We start from the raw sequence: 19127 nt of genomic DNA, 5'->3' as shown, positions 1-19127 counted from the left end.
ACGTCAGTCACCTGCGAGTTACTTAAGAGGCCACCAAGGAAGAATGACCACTTAGATGCCAATGGTAAGGACCAACCAGGTCCCATGGTTTCCATTTTCCCAAGGACTTGAGACAGTATAAATTTGTTTTTATAACATTCTAGAGAAATAAGGTATGGATTAGGGAAAAAGGAGGCACAGAGATTTAGAATCATGAGTATTACTAGGCTCTACTCTGACTACCAGTCGGTGGCTTTAACCCTTTAACCTCAATACTGCCCCTAATGTGGACTAACTACAAAAGCAAATCTTGAGACTCCGGGATGAAAATGAGAAGGAAAATTTCAAGTCTGATAGATATCCTTAACTTTATTTTTTGGCTGCACCTCGCAGCATGTGGGATCTTAGTCCCCTTACCAGCGATTGAACCTGCACTCTCTGTGATGAAAGCATGGGTTCTTAACCACTCGACCACCAAGAAAGTCCAGGAAATCCTTAACTTAAGAAAGACCCTTATGTGTCTGATGCTGGTCATGATCTTCAGAGATTATGTCAGAAACAGGATGGAAGTTGTTTCTTGCCATTCATTTTTAAATTTCATTCAATCGTTTATTCATTGACAAAATATTTACTGACCACCTACTAGTATGTGCCAAGTACTTTCTTACGCACCAGGTAAGAAGGGCTGACGTGGTCCCTGTCCAAATAGAGGTGCTATTCCTCTAGGGCAGACAACAACCCAAGATGAAAATGGAAAGTTACGACATGTACTCCATTGAAAAACTGAATCCAAAAATAAGGGTGGGTCCCTTTTAAATTAGGGTGGTCAGAGAAGACCTCTTGGAGGAAGTGATTCACAAGTGGAGTCTTCCAGATGAAGAAGGAGCAGGCCGTACAAAGCATGGGGGCAGCAGGAGGAAAGCACTCCAGCCAGACACATCCAGTCTCCAGAGCACCATTTCTCTGGACTGGATTTCCTTTTACAACCTGACTTCAAGGCCAGCAAAACCACAAAACTGGTATTACAGCCCCTGCTCTGGCCAGGGCAGTGCTATGACGATGAGTGCCAATGGGGGAAATCATTGGTTTGTCCCAACTCTGCTTAGATGGGCTCTAAGTGGGACACAAAGGCAGCTTCCCAGGAAAACAAAGTATACAACTAAAATTACACAGACTGCAGGGCAGGACAAGTGAGACCCAGTGGAGATTCATAATTCTTTTTTTTTTTTTCCTCCCCTTCAGTCATTAAATCTCAGACATCTTTTTATGGCAATGAAAACATTTTCCCTTTCATGGTTTCAGTGTATTTCATCAATCAATTTAATGGTGTCATCTACAGACTCTCCTGTAGATGTGGTGCTAGATTTCCGACTGCAAGCCCTAGCGACCACTGCAATACCAGCCTTCTCTCATTAGACGACAGAGGTGGGCATCTGTAACTTCATTACTATGAGAGATGACTCAGGTATAGTACGGGCTACATAAAAATGTCTGCTGAGGTGTCCTTTAAATATTAACCTCATCAGCTGTCACCTGGCCTGAAACTTGATTGTCAAACATCAGAAAGCAGTTCCTGTACATTTCCAGCAGATGCCATGAAGAATCTGTCCTAACAGAAAAACTAAATCAATACCACACCCACCTGATATTATCAAATGTTAACCATTTAGATCTTACAGTTCAAGTGGCTTCCTATCATCCTGCTTTAAAATTGGGTGAAACTGTCTAAACTCACAGAACTGAACACTTTTAAGATCTGTGCTCTTTACTGTACACTGATTTAATCTGAAAAAGCAACAATCCAACCAGGGATAAGAGTCTCCCTCTCTACCTTTCTATGAACAGAGTGCTATACAACATCCCAGCCAGAAAACAGTCATTTCTGATGAGGAGTCAATCTGCTGGCCGGAAGACGAGACAAGCTAGGCCTTTCCTGTTTACCTTCTTCTCATCGGTAAGGTCAAGGGATTCCAGCTGTTTGCCCTGATCTGCCGCATACAGTTCCAGGAGATTGTCAAAGTTTGTAGTTAATACCAGGGCTCCGTTTTCCATCAGGTGGAGAACTGACTGAAGTAGCTGCTTTCCAGAATCTTCCATCTTTGACTCCAAGTCATCAAATACTTCATATAAACAGTCCTTGAAAAATGTGGATCGGACATTACTAGTACGCTGGGGAGGGATATAAAAGGGAAAAGTTAGTTCTAGGCATTTTGGTAGGTCATTTGTTTTCCTTAAATAATAGCAACTTTTCGACAAGTACTCTGCACTTAAAGGTAAAATACTTGTCTCCCTTACAGGGTGGATAGGGTATGTGCCAAGTGCCAACACAGCACTTAGTCCGTATCAAGTGACCCAGACTATTACATCATATGCAAAGCAGCATACACTCTGTAAACAGGCATATTTATGAATGAAGACAGTGGGCACGGCTAGGAGAGGTGACTGTTAACAGACTAGAGGAAAGCTGAGGAAGAAAACAGCACCAACCACCCTTTAAACAGGCCTCAGGTCAGAAGACAACGCTTTCTGTTAAACTTTCCTTTTCCAGGGAATAAACACTAGACAGCTCTCAAGGTGGTCTAACATGTCTTTTTCTAATCCCAGGTGCTTTTTACAGATGCTGATGGATAAAGGACAAGTGGTTTAGCTTCTCCGTACCTGTTTTTCCCTAGTATAATCCAGCAACTTGTTTACAAGTCTTCCAGGAAGAATACTTATTATATAATAAAAGGTTTCCAAAAACCTGCATTTTGCAACTAGTAAAAATACCAAACACTAATCAGTTCTGAACACACTCCCTATTTTTTAACATATGGTTCATTAAATAACTGCTTTCCCAGCTTTGTTTTGAATACATGTAAAATCTCTGAGGACTAGTGAGGAAACAGAATATCAATCTCAAGTGAGAAGCTGGCTTTCTAACTTAAAAGACCAAGCAATCCCTGGGACAAAAGGAATCTGCAACAGGGAAGTAGCTATGTAATGTGCTATAATAAATATCTGATCTGTATCTTATTCCTGCAACACCATTCCTTAGACAACATCTAAGCAGAGAATCAGTTCTTAAAGGCCCCATTATTCCTCGTTCAAACTCCAAGTAACTGCAGCTAGCTGCTAGACAGCAGACAGCAATAATCTTTCTGTTAATCCTCAAAGCAGCCCCTTACCTTCCTGGTTTCACCTGTATACCGTCCTAATAGCACTGTGCTCCAATAAAGATCTGGTTCCACGGAACCAGGTACACAGATTCATAAAACATACTTCAATTTGCCAAATGTACCTCCTATTTTTCCAAGTGTTTTATAAAAATCACCCATTTGTTCATTGTATCTGCCAAATAAAGGGTGAATTACTTGCGCAGGAGAAACACGAGAGCGCAGAAGGGAAGCCTGCCTCTGCTGGTGCTGATGCAGTCGGGAGTCCATCTGGTCCTGCTGGTCACTGTTCTGACCCTGTTGTCAGTGGCTCAGCCACTTTCCAGGGCTAACTGGATGGCAGAGCCCACAGTTTATGCGGCTAAGGACGTGGGTCACAGTTTTCAACTTTCGCTCATTCTCTTATATCATGGCATAATTATTACATCACATATTAGCAGCCCATGAACAACCAACTGGGGACTCTAATACTCAGAATTAATGACCTGATCAGAAATAAACTCTAGTTACTGAATTTTACTATGTACAAGGGAAAGTGAAAGCATTAGTCGCTCAGACGTGTCTGACTCTGCGACCCCATGGTCTGAAGCCTGCTAGGCTTCTCTGTCCACGGAATTCTCCAGGCAAGAACACTGGAGTGGGCAGCCAATCCCTCCTCCAGGGGATCGAATGTGGATCTCCTGCATTGCAGGCGGATTCTTTACCGTCTGAACCACCAGGGAAGTCCCAAGTCAACTACTAATGAACGTCATGCACTTTTCTCAATTTGTTATTAAAAAATCAATGCCCCTTTAATGTCTATCAAAATTACAATCCATTTATCCCACAACCTTGCAATCTTGTTTCTGGGAATATATCCCACAGATGTAATGACAATCAAATAAAATGATTTCTGTAACATTATCACTGCTCTGTTATCTGGGACAGTAAAAGACCGGAAACCAGCCAAGAATCCATATACAGGAAACCGGTACGGAAAGACCCGGGACACACTCTTAGCTAAGACAGACAAGTGCAGATCAGCATGTCTAGAGTGCTACCTGCTGACATGGCGGTGGAAGCAGTGAGGTAAGAATAAATAGAATCCTATTTGCTTGTGTTCACAGAAAGAAACACTGGAACGATACTTGAGACAGTGGTGACCCACAGAAGGCAAGTCTGGGGAAAGGAGGTGGACAAAGCTGTGGATTGCGAGTGAGATGCCATAATGGCTGTTATATCTTTTTCGCCATTTTGATTTCTGCAATGTGTGTAAATAGTACCCATTCAGAAAACCAAACTATGTTTAAAATGAAACAATACAGTGACTTTAAGAACTGCCTTGTTGCCTCTTATACCTTCATTTTGTACTCTGACGTGCGCGCGCGCGCGCGCACACACACACACACACACACACACACACACACACAGTTAAACAACAAGGTAATCCAGCATCAATTTAATCATTATACAGACAGAAACAGCTGGATATGCAATCAGGTGAGCATGGGCGTGGATATACTTCCCTGCTTCTAAGAAAAGAAATACAAAAGGATAAAGCCTGGAAAGAAAAATCATGAGTCACATATTTTAGCTGACTATCTTTGGGTCCTACTTCTCTTGGTTATTACATTTTGCATCTCAACACAGAGAGGAAGGAAAGCAGCTACCAGAGCAGCACCAATTCCCTCAGACTCGGAGTGAATCGCTTCTCTCTTCAAACAGGTGACCCTGGAACTCAATTTCCCAACAGTGGCCTCTCTAAGTAAAGACAAAGGAATGAAAACAAATAAGGAGGTTCCGTGATCAAAAGGAAACGCTGAACTCCCACACACGTTTATGGACATTTTCTCACTCATTTAAAACAGTGGACCACATCCACGGTTGCTTCATTTCCTCCTACCCTGTAACTCTCATTCTTCCAATCCAAGACATAGTAAAAAACAACGCAAAAAGGTTATTAACATTTACTGTGCATTATACTATGTACCAGACACTTCACATACAGAAAATGTTCTCACGTATTTTTCAAGTGGGATAAGTAACATCATTCCAGTTTTACAGGAGCAAAAATAGATTCTGAGACATTAAACGATGTGCCCAGGATCCCAGTGCCTTTAAATGACAGTCTCTCTGCTCCTGAAATCCAAGGTCTTTGCAATGTCATGCCCCTACTGTAAGAAACTGGCTCAGTGGATGGGCCTTTTTGCCTTGTCATATTACTATTGTTTGTTAAGATTCTTAAAAAAAACAAAAAACCCCTCCAAAATCGAAAAAAGGACATTTTCAAAGACACACAAAAGTAAAAAAAAAAAAAAGAGAGAATACACCTCTCCCGTAACCATCATCTGATTTAAACAATCATCACCCATGGCCAATCCTGCTTAACCTAAACTCCCCTCACCATAACCCTAGCCCCCTTCACTGAAATTTTTCCAAGCATCATATCATTCAGATACTTCACAGTTTCCTAAAAGATAAGGATTCCTGCTGACATATAAAAAAGTCTGCAATACCACTATCACAACTTAAAAAATGCAATAATACCAATTCCTCAGCAGCAAGTACTCAGTGTTCATATTTCCCCAAATGCGTATATGTGAGTTTCTTACATATCTCCTATTGGATTGGTTTTCAAGATGCGGCCCATTGATACTGTGGATCCCTAAGATTCCTTAAGAGGTCTGCAAAGTCAAAATTATTTTCATAACAATATGAAGGCGATACTTGTCTTTTAAAAGTATGCTGATATTTGCATTGATGGTACAAAAGCAATGAGCTTCCCTTGTGGCTCAACTGGTAAAGAATCCACCTGCAATGCAGGAAACCTGGGTTCAATCCCTGGGCTGGGAAGATTCCCTAGAGAGGGGAAATACCCACTCCAGTATTCTGACCTGGAAAATTCCATGGACTGTATAGTCCATGGTGTCGCAAAGAGTCAGACACGACTGAGCGACTTTCACTTTCGCAAAAGCAATGAAAGGCCGAACTGCTGGTGTCTTGGTGTGACTCAGGACTCATGGAACCCAGCTTGCTAGTTATCAGTGTTCTTCACTACCAAAGACTTACAGTAAGAGAAGAACGCCAGTTGCACTTAAGAACGCCTGTTGCACTTAAGAACGCCCTTAATAAAGCAGTAAACATTACTAGTTGTATTAAACACGGACCCTCGAGTACATGTCCTCCTAATATTCTGTGTAAAGAACAAGAAGTACACACGAAGCACTTCTGCAGACTGGAGTCTGATGTGGGTCTTGAGGCAAAACACTGGTGACTGTTTTGAATTTTAAGCTGAACTAGCCACCTTTTGTCATCAAATCTCATTTTTACTTAAAAGAATGACTGGCAGACAAACCATGATTATTCAGATTTGAGTACTCTGACCATTTTTGCAAAAATAAATGAAGTGAGCCTGTCATTTCGAGGAGACACAACCCAATGATTGATGCCATTGCTGCCAAAGATAAAAGCTGAGTTTTCCAGCAAGAATCAGGTTTCTAGAAAATGTTTACCTGCCACCACGAGCATGACAGCTTCCAAATACCTTTGTGATAGGACTGGCAGTGATTTTAAAGGATGCATTTTTTTGTATGTTATAATGAAATGGGTCAAATTCTAGAATAAGAAGATTCTAAATGCAAAATGGATCATGGAGCCTAACGCATCAGAGTAAGGGAAGTTCAGATTCTATATCACCACTGACATGGCTATAATCTGACTTTCAGATTCCTTATGGCTATTAATCTCCAGGAAGCCATCACTTACAAAATTTTGGTGTAGTTATCAACAATGAATATCTACAGTTATCCAAAAAGAGTATTAAAATACTTTCCTCTTTTCCAAGTGTGTACCTGTGAGACCTCACTTTTTTCACAGTTATACCAAAACCCCACAAACACACCGAACAGACTACATTAAGCAGATGTGAGGGTGTGTTTTCTATTAGGCCAAACACTGAAGAGATTTGCAAAATGTGAAACAATACCACTCTTCTCACTAATTTATTATTCTTTTAAACTAATTTATTTTTGTTTTGAAAAATATTGTTGTGTTTCATAAACATGTTATTTATGTTAGCATATAACAGGTTTATTATTATTTTTAAGAGAATTTACTATTTTTTCAATTTCTCAGTTTTAATTTCTAACAGTGAATATGAAAGAGATATAATCCAGTGAAACAAAAAGCTGTTTTGAGATTCTCAATAATTTTTAGGAGCATACCAGGGTCTTGAGACCAAAAAGTTTGATAATTGCTGTTCTGTTGGAACTGACAACTACACTTTAAGGTGAGTAATAAATCTCCATCCAGAGATAATCAGTGAGTCCAGTTTGTTACTCGGTTAGTATATACTGACACTGACTTTAAGTTCTCTCATTACTTTCAATCATAACTGACCCAACTAACAAGGTCATGCTTTCTACTCTCTGGAGACCATTCCGACAGACAAGTGGCATAGCAGACAAGTCCATGCCTCCGAGTCTTCCTGGACTAACACATAATACAGCATTCTTTGTCCTCATGAACTCTTTCTTTTCCCCCTAGAAAGACAACATTTTTACTGTTATCTATTCAACTTTTATTGGGAGTACAGCTGCTTTACAATGCTGTGTCAGTTCCTATGTATAGTAAAGTCAATCAGTCATATGTACACACATATCCCCTCTTTTTGGGGATCTCCTTCCTGTTTAGGGCTTTCCAGGTGGCTCAGACAGTCAAGAATCTGCCTGCAATGCAAGAGGCCCAGGTTCCATCTCTGGGTTGGGATAATCCTCTGGAGAAGGAAATGGCAATCCACTCCAGTATTCTTGCCTGAAGAATCCCAAGGACAGAGGAGCCTGGCGGGCTACAGCCTGTGGGGTCGCAAAGAGTCAGGCACGACTGAGTGACTAACCCTTCACTTCACTTAGGTCACCACAGAGCACGGAGTAGGGTTCTCTCAGCTACACAGTAGGTTCTCATTGACCATTTTTATTGACTAGCTGACATACTTCTTTAATACTTTTCCTTTATATTTTGGGGCTATATAATTTTTAATTACTGTTTTATACAAGTTCGTATTTTTTTGAGCATGAAAAAATTATGTGTGCTTTCTTCTCTCTCAAGTGCACCTGTCAGGCATTAACACAGTCACTCTCACTTTCATTGACTAGTGTTCAAATCATAATTTTCTCATCCTTTTACCTTCAACGGCTCTATGGAGAGACAGTTCACATAGCATACAATTCACTTATCTGAAGTGCACAGCTGAGTGGTTATCTGTAGATCCAAAAATATGTGCAACTGTCACCACAGTCGTTTTTTTTTTTTTTGGCCATATAACATGTGGCTTGTGGGATTCTCAGTTCCCCAATCAGGGACTGAACCCAGCTACAGCAGTGAAAGCCCGAAATCCTAATCACCAGGCTACCAGGAAACTCCCTACCACAGTCAATCTTAGAAAACCTTCACCATCTCAAGAAGAAAGCCTGTACCCTGGAACTCTCGCCTCCTGCCCACCAACCCCTGCTACTGCTAAACCACTGGTCCTAAACCAGTACTAAGCTGCTTTCTGCTCTTACAGATTTCGCTAGTCTGGACACTTCATGTGACTGGAATCTTCTAATACGTGGTCTTCTGTGACTGCCTTCCACTCAGCATAATATTTTAAAGGTTCGTTCACATTGCACCATGTATCAGTAACTTGATTCCTTTTTACTAGCAAGTAATATTCCACTGCGTGAATGTCACATTTTATTTGACAGCTGATGGACAGCTGCACTATTTTCACCTTTTGTCCATTATGAATAATGCTACAAACATTTGTTTATAGCTCTTATAAACATTTGTTTATAAGTTTTTTTACATGGACAGATGCTTTCATTTCTCTATGTGTGTGTATGCAAATGGAACCACTGGGTCACAGGACAACTCTGTATTTATTTGAGAAATGGCCAGTTTCCCACCTTGTCTGTACAGCTTCACAATCCCAGCAATGAGGGCTCCAATTTCTCCACAGCCTTGCCAACACTTACTATCTGACTCTGATTCTAGCTATCCCAGGCATGAAGAGGTATCTGACACGTTTGTGTTTTTTTTTTTTTTTTTTTCACTGCACTGGGTCTCCACTGAGGCACACGGGGGCTTCTCTAGTTGGGGTGCGAAGGCTTAGCCGCCCCATGGCACGTGGGATCTTAGTACCCTGACCAGGGATTGAACCCACATCCCCTGCATTGGAAGGTGGATTCTTAACCACTGGACCATGTCACAGAAGCCCCTGACATGGTTTTTGATCTGTGTTTTTCCAATGACTAATGATGTCAAGCATCTTTTCATGTACTTATTGGCTATTTGTATATCTTCCTTGAAGAAATGTCTATTCAAATCCTTTGCCATTTAAAAACTGATTTTAAATGCCAGACAGGGTGTGGAGAAAAGGGAGCCTTCCTACACTGTTGGTAGAAATTTAAATTGGTACAGCCACTATGGAAAACAGTATGGAGGTTCCTTAAATAGAGTTACCATGTGATCCAGCAATCCTACTCCTGGGTATATATCTGGAGAAAACTCTAATCCAAAAAATTACTCACACCTCTATGTTCACAGTGGCCCAATTTACAATAGCCGAGACATGGAAGCCACCTAAATGTCCACTGACAGATGAATGGGTAAAGGAGATACAGTATATACATACAATGGAATACTATCCAGCCATAAAAAAGAATGAAATAATCTCATCTGCAGCAACATGGATGTAGAGATCATCATACTAAGTAAGTCAGACTTACTTAGGCAAATATCATACGATAAAGACAAATATCACATAGGAGAAAGACAAATATCATATGACAACACAGATACAATCTACAAAATTATACAAATGAATTTATTTATAAAACAGAAACAGACTCACAGACATAGGAAACAAACTTACTGTTATGGGAGTTTGGCATTACCAGGTACAAGTTACTACATATAAGACAGATAAACAAGGTCCTACTGTATAGTAGAGGGAATTATATTCAACATTCTTAAAATAAACTATAATGGAAAAGAATACGAAAAAGAATATATGTACAACTGAATCATTTTGTTATACACCAGAAACTGTATAGAACACTGTAAATTGTATTTAAAACAATTTTTTTAAAAAATTGGATTATTTGCATTATTAAGTTCTCTATATATTCTGATACCACACTGTTACCAGACACATGAATTGTTTACATCATCTCCCGTCCTGGGGGCTGTCTTCTCACCTTCCGGATAATGCTTGGTGAGCCTAAAAGCTTTCATAACTTTGACAAAGTGCAGTTTAACCTAATTTTTCTTTTGTTTCTTAGGCTTTTGGTGTCGCAATTAAAAACTACTGCCAGATCCAAGGTCAGGAAGCTTTAAAACTATGTTTTCTTCTAAAAGTTTTGTATCTTTTAGCTCTTAACATTTAGGTCTTTAATCCACTGAGTTAATTTTTGTATACGGTATGAGGCAGAGGTACCAGGAACTCTTAAAAGTCTATTAATTTTTTATACTGTTCCAGGTTAGTAACATTTTATCCCAATTAAAGACAATGAAATGAAAAGAGGAAGTAACAGGCCCTAAGTTTCTGAATGAGTCAGGAACTAGGAGGGAACTGCTTTTAAATACCTTTCAGGCTAACAGCTGATGACACTTCTTTTCTATAGGCCCTAGGGCGGAGGGGCAAAAAGCAGTGGTAATAACTGACTTGGAGTTCAGAGTTATATTTTTTTTTCCAAGGTGCACTTAATCTACTAAGCTTTAAAACATGCTTTGGCTACTCTATTATACCCAAATATATCTTAAGTGAATCCTGATTCTTAAACATTTTTAAAACAAAGCAAGACAAGAAGCCCTTGTATCATTCAGGAACTGATTTCCAGCTCAGTTTGACAAAACATGACTCTCTCAATCTCTCTCTCTATATATGTATATATATTATGAATGAATGACTGCCTTTAAAAGAAACATTAAAAACTGGCACGGCTTCATCCACAAAATAAGAACTATCTCTAATCTTTCTGAGGTTCTCTAAAAGACATGGATGCCAGGGAACACAGCTTCTATAGTAGTGAGTATACTACTACTACAGAAAAAGTAAATTTAAACCAGCAGTAATGGTAATGATAATGTTGTTGTTGAAGCCTTTATATATACAAAGTGAGGCCACATTTTATCCCAATTAAGGACAATGAAATGAAAAGAGGAAGTAACAGGCCCTAAGTTTCTGAATGAGTCAGGAACTAGGAGGGAATTGCTTTTAAATACCTTTCAGGCTAACAGCTGATGACACTTCTTTTCTATAGGCCCAAGGGCGGAGGGGCAAAAAGCAGTTACCCCTCCCATCATTACCACTCCCATCCCCACACTGAAATGGGGTCAAGGTAACTACCCTAATCAGGTCCATGGACAGACATTTTGGAGAAGAGCCAAATGTTATACAAATCTACAAACCAGAAACGAACATCCTTACTGCATTTAGCACGCGTGTCCTGTTTCAGGGAAGATCAAATACCAAGGCATACGGAGTACTCACGGGAGATAGTTTCTGGATGAGGTCATGGGCAACATGGACGAGGTTCTTGTCTTCATGGAGACACTTCTGAAATTTTTTGCTCTCCTCATCTTCTAGAAGATCAAAATCTATGGCTGCATCCAGTAAGGCCTGAATCAACCCCTTCCAGGATTTCAGGGCTGGGACCTGGGGTGCAACCGCAGCACTGATGCCTGTTCCAATCACCAGCACGAGCTCCCGAGGCTTCTTAGTTTTCAGGCTTGGGAGCAGCTTCCTGAAAGGGTCAAACAAACGAAGACTGGGAACACCCAGCAGACACAAGGCACAGAGCAAGGCCATCTTAAACCACGGTTTTCAGCTCCAGTCTTGCAGCCGCAAAGATGACAAGCACAGGTCTAACGCCTTTACAAAGCAGAGTGAGCAAAAAGACCAGAGTACCGTGCCAGTGTTTGCTGAAAAACAGAGTAAAAATCCTACTGTGGGAATCCTAAAGAGCCTGATGAGATCAATCTTCTCTTTCATAATCCTCACAACCTAAGAAAACCCACTAACATTAGGAAAAGGTCTGATTATCACAGCTCAGCTGAGTTCTGATAAGTAAACTATATTTTAAATCAACATACATTTCAAAAAGACATGTTTGATTTGGACTCCAGAGAGAAAAGAACCCTCTCCAACATGAAATTCCTACCGTTGAGAAATGTTAAACCGGAGACAAAAGAAAAGCCAAAACAAATCTAAGCCCCAAACTTGAGAACGTTAAGATGAAAATGGGCATGACTAAAGTGAAGCATGAGATAGTCAAATATGGGAACAAATTTGCCTTTGGTTTTGTTCTAGACATCCTCAGGCAAAAAATGAAGTAGAGGCCAACAGAATTCTGAAAACACAAGAGCCTTACAGACCTAAATAAAAAAAGAACTATTCAACGGACATGATGCAAGGTGGAAAACATTCCTTTCTTCCCGTGATAAGCACTGTGGCCATCCTGGCTTCTGTGTGAGACAGCAAGGGTGTGAGTGTCTGTGTTTTGCTTCTCCACGCCCCTACATCCTGAGACTGTATCGTTAATAAAACCTGTGTGAAATATGTTTATGCACTTTAGTTTCTGCTGACAGCATGTGTTTTCTTAAGAAACTGCCCTTCTCAGCCTTTTGTCCACATAATGAAATGAACAGAAAAAAGATCTGTATGCTGGCGTTAACGCAAGAGAGGAGCAGGGCTTTTAGCCTTAAGAAACCTGGTTTTGAAACCTGGTTTTCTACCTCTAGAACTGCCTTTCCTACTCCCAACTTGATGAAAAACTCATCAAGCACCACACACAGTGGAGTCCTTGACTGCAAAAGCTTTGTCTGTTGAGGAAGACTGATAACGGAGGTTAGAAGCAAACAATGAAAAGTGTGCCTCAGTTCAAGGGGATCAAGGAGGTGAAGCAGGCACAAACATACTTAAGAAAACGTCTAGAAGGATTTGAAAGAACTGCAGAGTAGTTAACTCTGGGGATTGGGGAGAACAAGGACTTCTGCTTTACTTGAATGTGCTGTACTATTTGAATTGTTTACCTCAGACATTACAGATTTGAGGTATGATTTTTCCATATTTAAGATTTCCAGTTACAACAGGAAAATGTAACAGTTGTTTCATTTTCAGCTCTTCCTAAAACACTAAATAACAGTAATTTTTAAAGAAGGCATACGTTCATAAAAAGTGAAATAGGAGAAGATAACGGAAATAGGAAAAGTAGGCAAACCAGGTCAACAGAGCTTAGGAGCTGCCAAGAGCCAAGCCCCTGGGTAGGAGCTTGGGGATGTTCGGGTAGAGCATCAGAAGGCAGAGGGTCAATCCACTGCAAGGCTGCGCCAGATGCGGTTAGAACCCTAGGAAGGGAGGCCTATCTTCTAGGGAGGTTTGGCCAGAGGCTTCTGTGTCTGAGAACACAGCCCAGCCTGACGAGGTGGCTGTGGAAATTCTGTACGAGAAATACGAGACTTTCGCTTGCCCTCCCCTCCTAAAGGAAGACTCCCAGGCATGGGCAGTCAACCTCAGACCTGTACCCCAGCCCCCCTGGGTCAGGAGACAGGAGTCCCCTTTGGGGAAAAATGACCCACATGAGAGAAAAGATCCATAGCGGCCTGCCAGCGACCAAGCCCCTCACCACAGTCTCCAATTGGCTTTTTAGTGTTTTCTCTTAAACAGGAGCAGAAAAACAAGGGGCGCCTTCCCTTGAACAAACTCCCAGCATGCGAGTTACATCCAAATAAGCCAGCAGGTAGAGAGGAACTTGGGGAAAACAAAGGAGAACACAGGAGAGAGAAGAAAAACTGAAAAGGAAACAGGGACATTCTCTACAAAGGTGTTTTTAAAAAAATGGCATCTGTGAAACAGAACAGGATGCTATAAAAAAAGAAGAAAAACTGCGCAAACAAAAAGATTTCTTAGAAATTAAAAATGTAACAGAAATAAAAATTCATAAGGTGGGAGATACAACTGAAAAAATCTTTGAGAAAGCAGACTGATGAAAACAAAAGTGACAGAAAACTGTAAGAAAATTAGAGTCTTATCCAGAAGGTCCAGCGCCTAAATACCCAGAGTCCTACCAAGACGGAAAACAGAAAAGAACTATAAAGGAAATTATCAAATAAGTAACACAGGAAAATGTCTCCAACATGAAATCACCAGTAGTCTGCTTAAAAGAACTACCTGATACCCAGACTCTATGAAGATACAGTGCTGTGAAATTTCAGACTACTGAGAAAAAAACCATCATCCTTATGAGCGTCTAATGAGAAAAGAAAAAGAGGTCATATGTTACAAAGGACTGGGAATTAGATCAGAGTGGCTATTTTGGCAGGAACACTTTGATGTTAGCAGAGGATGGACAATGATCTCACAACTCTAAGGAAAATGATTTTGTACCTAAAGTTTTCTACTCAGCCAAATCAGCAAATCAATGTTAAGAGTACAGTTAGACACTGTCAAATGTCCCCTCAAACTCTTTCCCTCTGAAGTCTTAATAAAGAAGCGGATGAGACATTTTTCAGCAAAATGAAGGCATACACTGAAAAGGACGATCCAGGAAACAGAGGGTCCAACACAGGAGAGATGTGAAAGGAATCCTCAGGGTGACGGGAAAGGAAACGGCAGGGAGCTGCAAGGCGGCAGGCCGGGGACACAGCTGTCAGAGGGGAGAGTCCACAGAACCATTAAGCTAGTACGTCCCTGGCGTGGGCCAGTGGATTAGGAGGTTTACTCTCTGTCACAGTCTGAGTTTAAATTAACAGGCTCAAAGAAGACAAAGCAAGCCAAAAAAAAAATGGACACGCTTAATAAACAAGAGGAAAAAAACGGACAAGAAACGTAATCACCACATATGAGGCTCAGCTATGAACACTATTTATACAGTCATACGATATAAATATCAAACTGAAAATTGTGATATAAAACATACGAGGAGGTAGTGGGGAGAGTCCTTGGTGTGTGTGTGTTGTGGGGAGAGGCTTTGGGTGTGTGTGGGTGTGTGTGGGTGTGTGTGTTGGGAGCTATGAGGGGAGGATTCATATGTATGTGTGTGTGTGTGTGTGTGTGTGTGTGTGTGTGTGTGTGTTGGGAGCTATGAGGGGAGGATTCATGATAGCAAACCTAATCCTTATTTTCCATAATTTGAAATAGATAAAACCAAAAACTAAAAAAAAAAAGCAGTAAACACAGAGTACTAAAAATCTGGAAGCAAACATTAGAAGAAACAGACAAAGCTGAAAGTGATTAGCTCCAAGGAGAGCTGAGGCACTACAAGCCTTGAAGAACTGACTTAAAATCATATACATTTCTGACCTTGATAAAAATAAAAATTAAATGCAAAATAAAAACAGTCTGACTTTTATATGAAGGCCGGTATTTTCTTTTTTTCTTTTTGAAGGCCAGTGTTAATTAGTGAAGCCACATGGGATGTAGGGCAAGTTCACTATTTCTCATCAGCTGCCACCAATGGTGATTTGCTCTGCTTCTCGGACTTCTTTCGCTTGTTTACCTGGGTTTCTTGGTGGGGGGTGCGCCATCACTGAAGAATCCCAAAATCTTGTCTATATCCGAGGACTGGCTCCCTGTGGAAGCCATCCAGTTTCTAAAATAGATTAAACACCATGGACCACAATTAGATGTGTAAAGTACATTACTCCAAAGAGCACATGCATTAAATAGTTTTTAATAAGCTGTACATCCTGAAAGCGATTTAGAGGTATAACTGGCTTAACAGAAACTCATTACTCAATGAGTGTCCCAAACTTATGGGATTAAATTCATCCAAAAGAAAGTGACCTTGAAATCAGGGTTCTGAAGCTCTATACTGTTATCTGACATACATAGCTAAATATATGTCCTGAAGGCTCCCCCACACTCCCCCACCCTGCTTCAGAAACAAACAGAACAGAACCAGAGCATCAACTCACGTCAATCGGCCATCACTTTGTGGAGCCTAAGAAATACCTGCTATTCTACCTTGAGACAGGTCTGGGGAAGACATGGGAAAACCCATGGGTGATTGTGCTACACACCCCATATTACTAATATCTTTTACTATCACCTAAGGAAATCACTGGATCAAGAACAGGATAATCAACACTAATTTGCTGACTGCTGGACATTCCCTGTCTCTGAACAACTGGTTCCTCATGGCAGGGAAGCATGACTCTCAAGCTAAGCATATGCTTACTCTCTTTCCTTAACAACGGCTCTATAAGCATCTGTAATCTGGACAAAGTACACTCACATAAAAAATGGAGAACGGCGACTTGAGAAAGATGCAAGTAAAATACAGAGGGAAGTAATATAATGTTTATTAAATTAAGTCCAATGATTAATTCAGCTACTAAATCAGAGTTTTAACAAACTCTACAATAATGCTTACCACGTGCCAAACACGATTTACAAATATTAACTCATGTTATCCCCATTATCTTACAAAGTACTACTATCGCCTCATTTTAGTGATGAGAAAACTGAGGCACAGGAAGCTCAAGATGCGCACGTTCAGTCACTAAGTTGTGTCTGACTCTCGGTACCATAATCCAAACCAAGGCGGTCTGCCTCCCAGGTCCGCGCTCTTAGCTGCGCTATTACAACCTAAAAACACTGTCCAAGTATTATCTTCTCATCTCCCCCCACCCCATTTTTAATACGCAGTTCAAAACCATCAAAGAAGGGAGCTCCCACATTCTAGAAATCTAAAAATGAAACCCCACATTCAGATTTAGTTGAAGTAATTGTGATGCTTTAGAGCTGCTATGACTAGGTGCTCTGCTGATACAGTTAAAGCAGTCAGTTAAATTTAGGAGCTGAAGGAAATCAGTTTTTTCCGGTGATAAGCATTACATGTTACAAACCTCCCAGCACTACCAACTAACCAGAACCCCAGATCAGTCCCATCATTTTCCCCTGGAAAATGTACTTGTTTTGCTGGATTCTCTTTTCTGACAGATGGTCAATTCTTGGTGTTGACACCTGAATACTAAGCTTTTCCATTTTTTTTCTTTACAGTCAACTATTTCAAAGGTCCGTTCCATCTACATAATTTATGAGAATTAAATATGGCCAACAGCTCTTGACAAGTTGTTACTGGAATGTTCTGGGTCCTTTTACTTAGGAAATATATGCGAAGTAATTCAATATGCCTGTTGTATTTGATCACATACTCATTCTGTCTTCTCACATTTTTTCTTCAGTATGAAAGATGTCTCATATGATACAAAATTACATGTACATCCCAGTGACATCTAAGCATAAGCCATATCTTATTCCTTCTAGAGTACAATTTCAGAAAAAATAACTCTAGTTTAGCATTTACCCTAAACAATGTGCAGCTACTGCTAAAGAACTTCTGATTGTGAAAATCTTGCACAGAATTCCTAACATGCATCAACTAGTTCACACATTAATTTCTTTAAGTGATCGCCACTGGAGTTTTCATTTCAGTGGGACTTAGCAGAGGTGGGAAAAAGCTTTTCTGCCATAAGAAAACAAAGGCAGTGTCTTCATTACTCCAATTACTGCTAAGCTACTGAAAACTCCTTCAAGGCCAACAGAGTTCAACAAAATAAAAGACGCTCAGCAAATGCCAAGACAAGTAACCTTATTAACAAAAATTTTAAGGCCTAAATCCTCATATCGGATAGGATACTTTTACTTCAAAATATGTCAGCTTGGCAAGAAATAGGATGCTTGTATCTGGTGAATGAAAAAGGGAAAAATTGAGGCCAGTGTTCTAGGAAAAATCCAGTAAGAGATATGGAAAAAGGAAAAAAGAAAAAGAATTGGCTATATGAATGAAATTAAGATTACATAAGACAGCAGTTATAGATTTGAAAACATGAGAGAATTCCAGAAGTCCCTGCTTTCACAGCATTTTGCTTCTAGAAAGATGGCAAAATATGGCTTCTTTTTCCACAGAGGGATGAGAGTGGGGTCCCCCGCCTGCTCTCCTCATGCTGATCTGGGCGTCTCCCTCTGCTTCCAGTGTGTGGTCTTCAGCTCTAATGAACCACTGACATGCACAATGAACTCAGAATAATACATTTTCAGATACAAATGGATGGAATAAATAGAGAGAAAAGTTCTAGTCGTGACATTTTTGCCTAGAAACAAAAGATGTACAAATGACTAGCTAGCGAACGAGGTCCTTGCTTGGTCTAAAAGATCAGTTATATTTATAGCAAGATTTACCCTTTTCTATTTAAAAGTATAAACAAATAAAACAGTGACTGGAATAGACCGGCTTATTTCTCCAGCATAAACATAGAAAAGGGTTAACTGTTTTCTAAGGGAAAAGACAGTCATCCTCTGATTTGGAAGAAACCAAGCCCCTCTGATTGTGGCTTCTGGACTAATTCCAACACATCTGTTTTTTTAGAAACTATGGGGAGAGGAAGGAAGGAAGAGACAGGCAGTGTAACGTACTACAAGAGGGCACCCAACGAGCTTGCCGGCAATTAACAATTCACTGGAACAGGTTAAGGCAGTTGATGAATTCAGTTCTGGAGACTGCAGCCTATCCTATCTGTTCTGTATAGAAAGAAGTTGCCATTCTCATCCTTCTCATTCACACAAAGAAGTGGAACTGATATATAAGAGCTGTATGTGGAATCTACACAAATGGCATAGATGAGCCTATTTTCAGGGCAGGAACAGACAGAGATGCAGACGTAGAGAGAGGACGTGTGGGCATGGGAGGTGGCGGGAGAGGAAGTGGGAGACTGGCACTGACATACACACCCGACTCGGGTTAAAGCAGGGAGATAGCGGGAGCCCTCTGCATAGTGCAGGAAACTCAGCTCTGTGCCTGAGACCACCTAGAGGGGCAGGACAGGGCGGGGGCTGGGAGGGAGGTGCAGGATGGAGAGGACATATGTACACATAAGGCTGATCCACAGTGTCACAGAGCAGATACTAACACAACGTTGTAAAGCAACTATACTCCAGTCATATACATATACACGTATGAACTGTACTTA

The 19127-nt window shown here is 40.6% G+C and overlaps 1 protein-coding gene across 3 annotated transcripts in view; it reads right to left on the bottom strand.

Moving 5' to 3' along the window:
- Positions 1-19127, bottom strand: part of FAM118B (family with sequence similarity 118 member B) — a 48464-nt gene that overhangs the window by 9147 nt on the left and 20190 nt on the right. For all 3 annotated transcript variants that reach the window (XM_052661663.1, XM_052661665.1, XM_052661664.1), the window contains exons 2-4: positions 15653-15745; positions 11647-11899; positions 1921-2148 (exon numbers count right to left, since the gene is read on the bottom strand). In XM_052661663.1, coding sequence (XP_052517623.1) covers positions 1921-2148; positions 11647-11899; positions 15653-15738 — 567 coding nt within the window. In that variant the 5' untranslated portion in view covers positions 15739-15745. The remainder of the gene's footprint in view (positions 1-1920; positions 2149-11646; positions 11900-15652; positions 15746-19127) is intronic.

The sequence above is a fragment of the Budorcas taxicolor genome, chromosome 25 (genome assembly GCF_023091745.1).
Source record: "Budorcas taxicolor isolate Tak-1 chromosome 25, Takin1.1, whole genome shotgun sequence".
Classification (NCBI taxonomy): domain Eukaryota; kingdom Metazoa; phylum Chordata; class Mammalia; order Artiodactyla; family Bovidae; genus Budorcas; species Budorcas taxicolor.
Note: the sequence above shows the minus strand (reverse complement) of the source record. Positions and strands in the feature narration are given on the sequence as shown.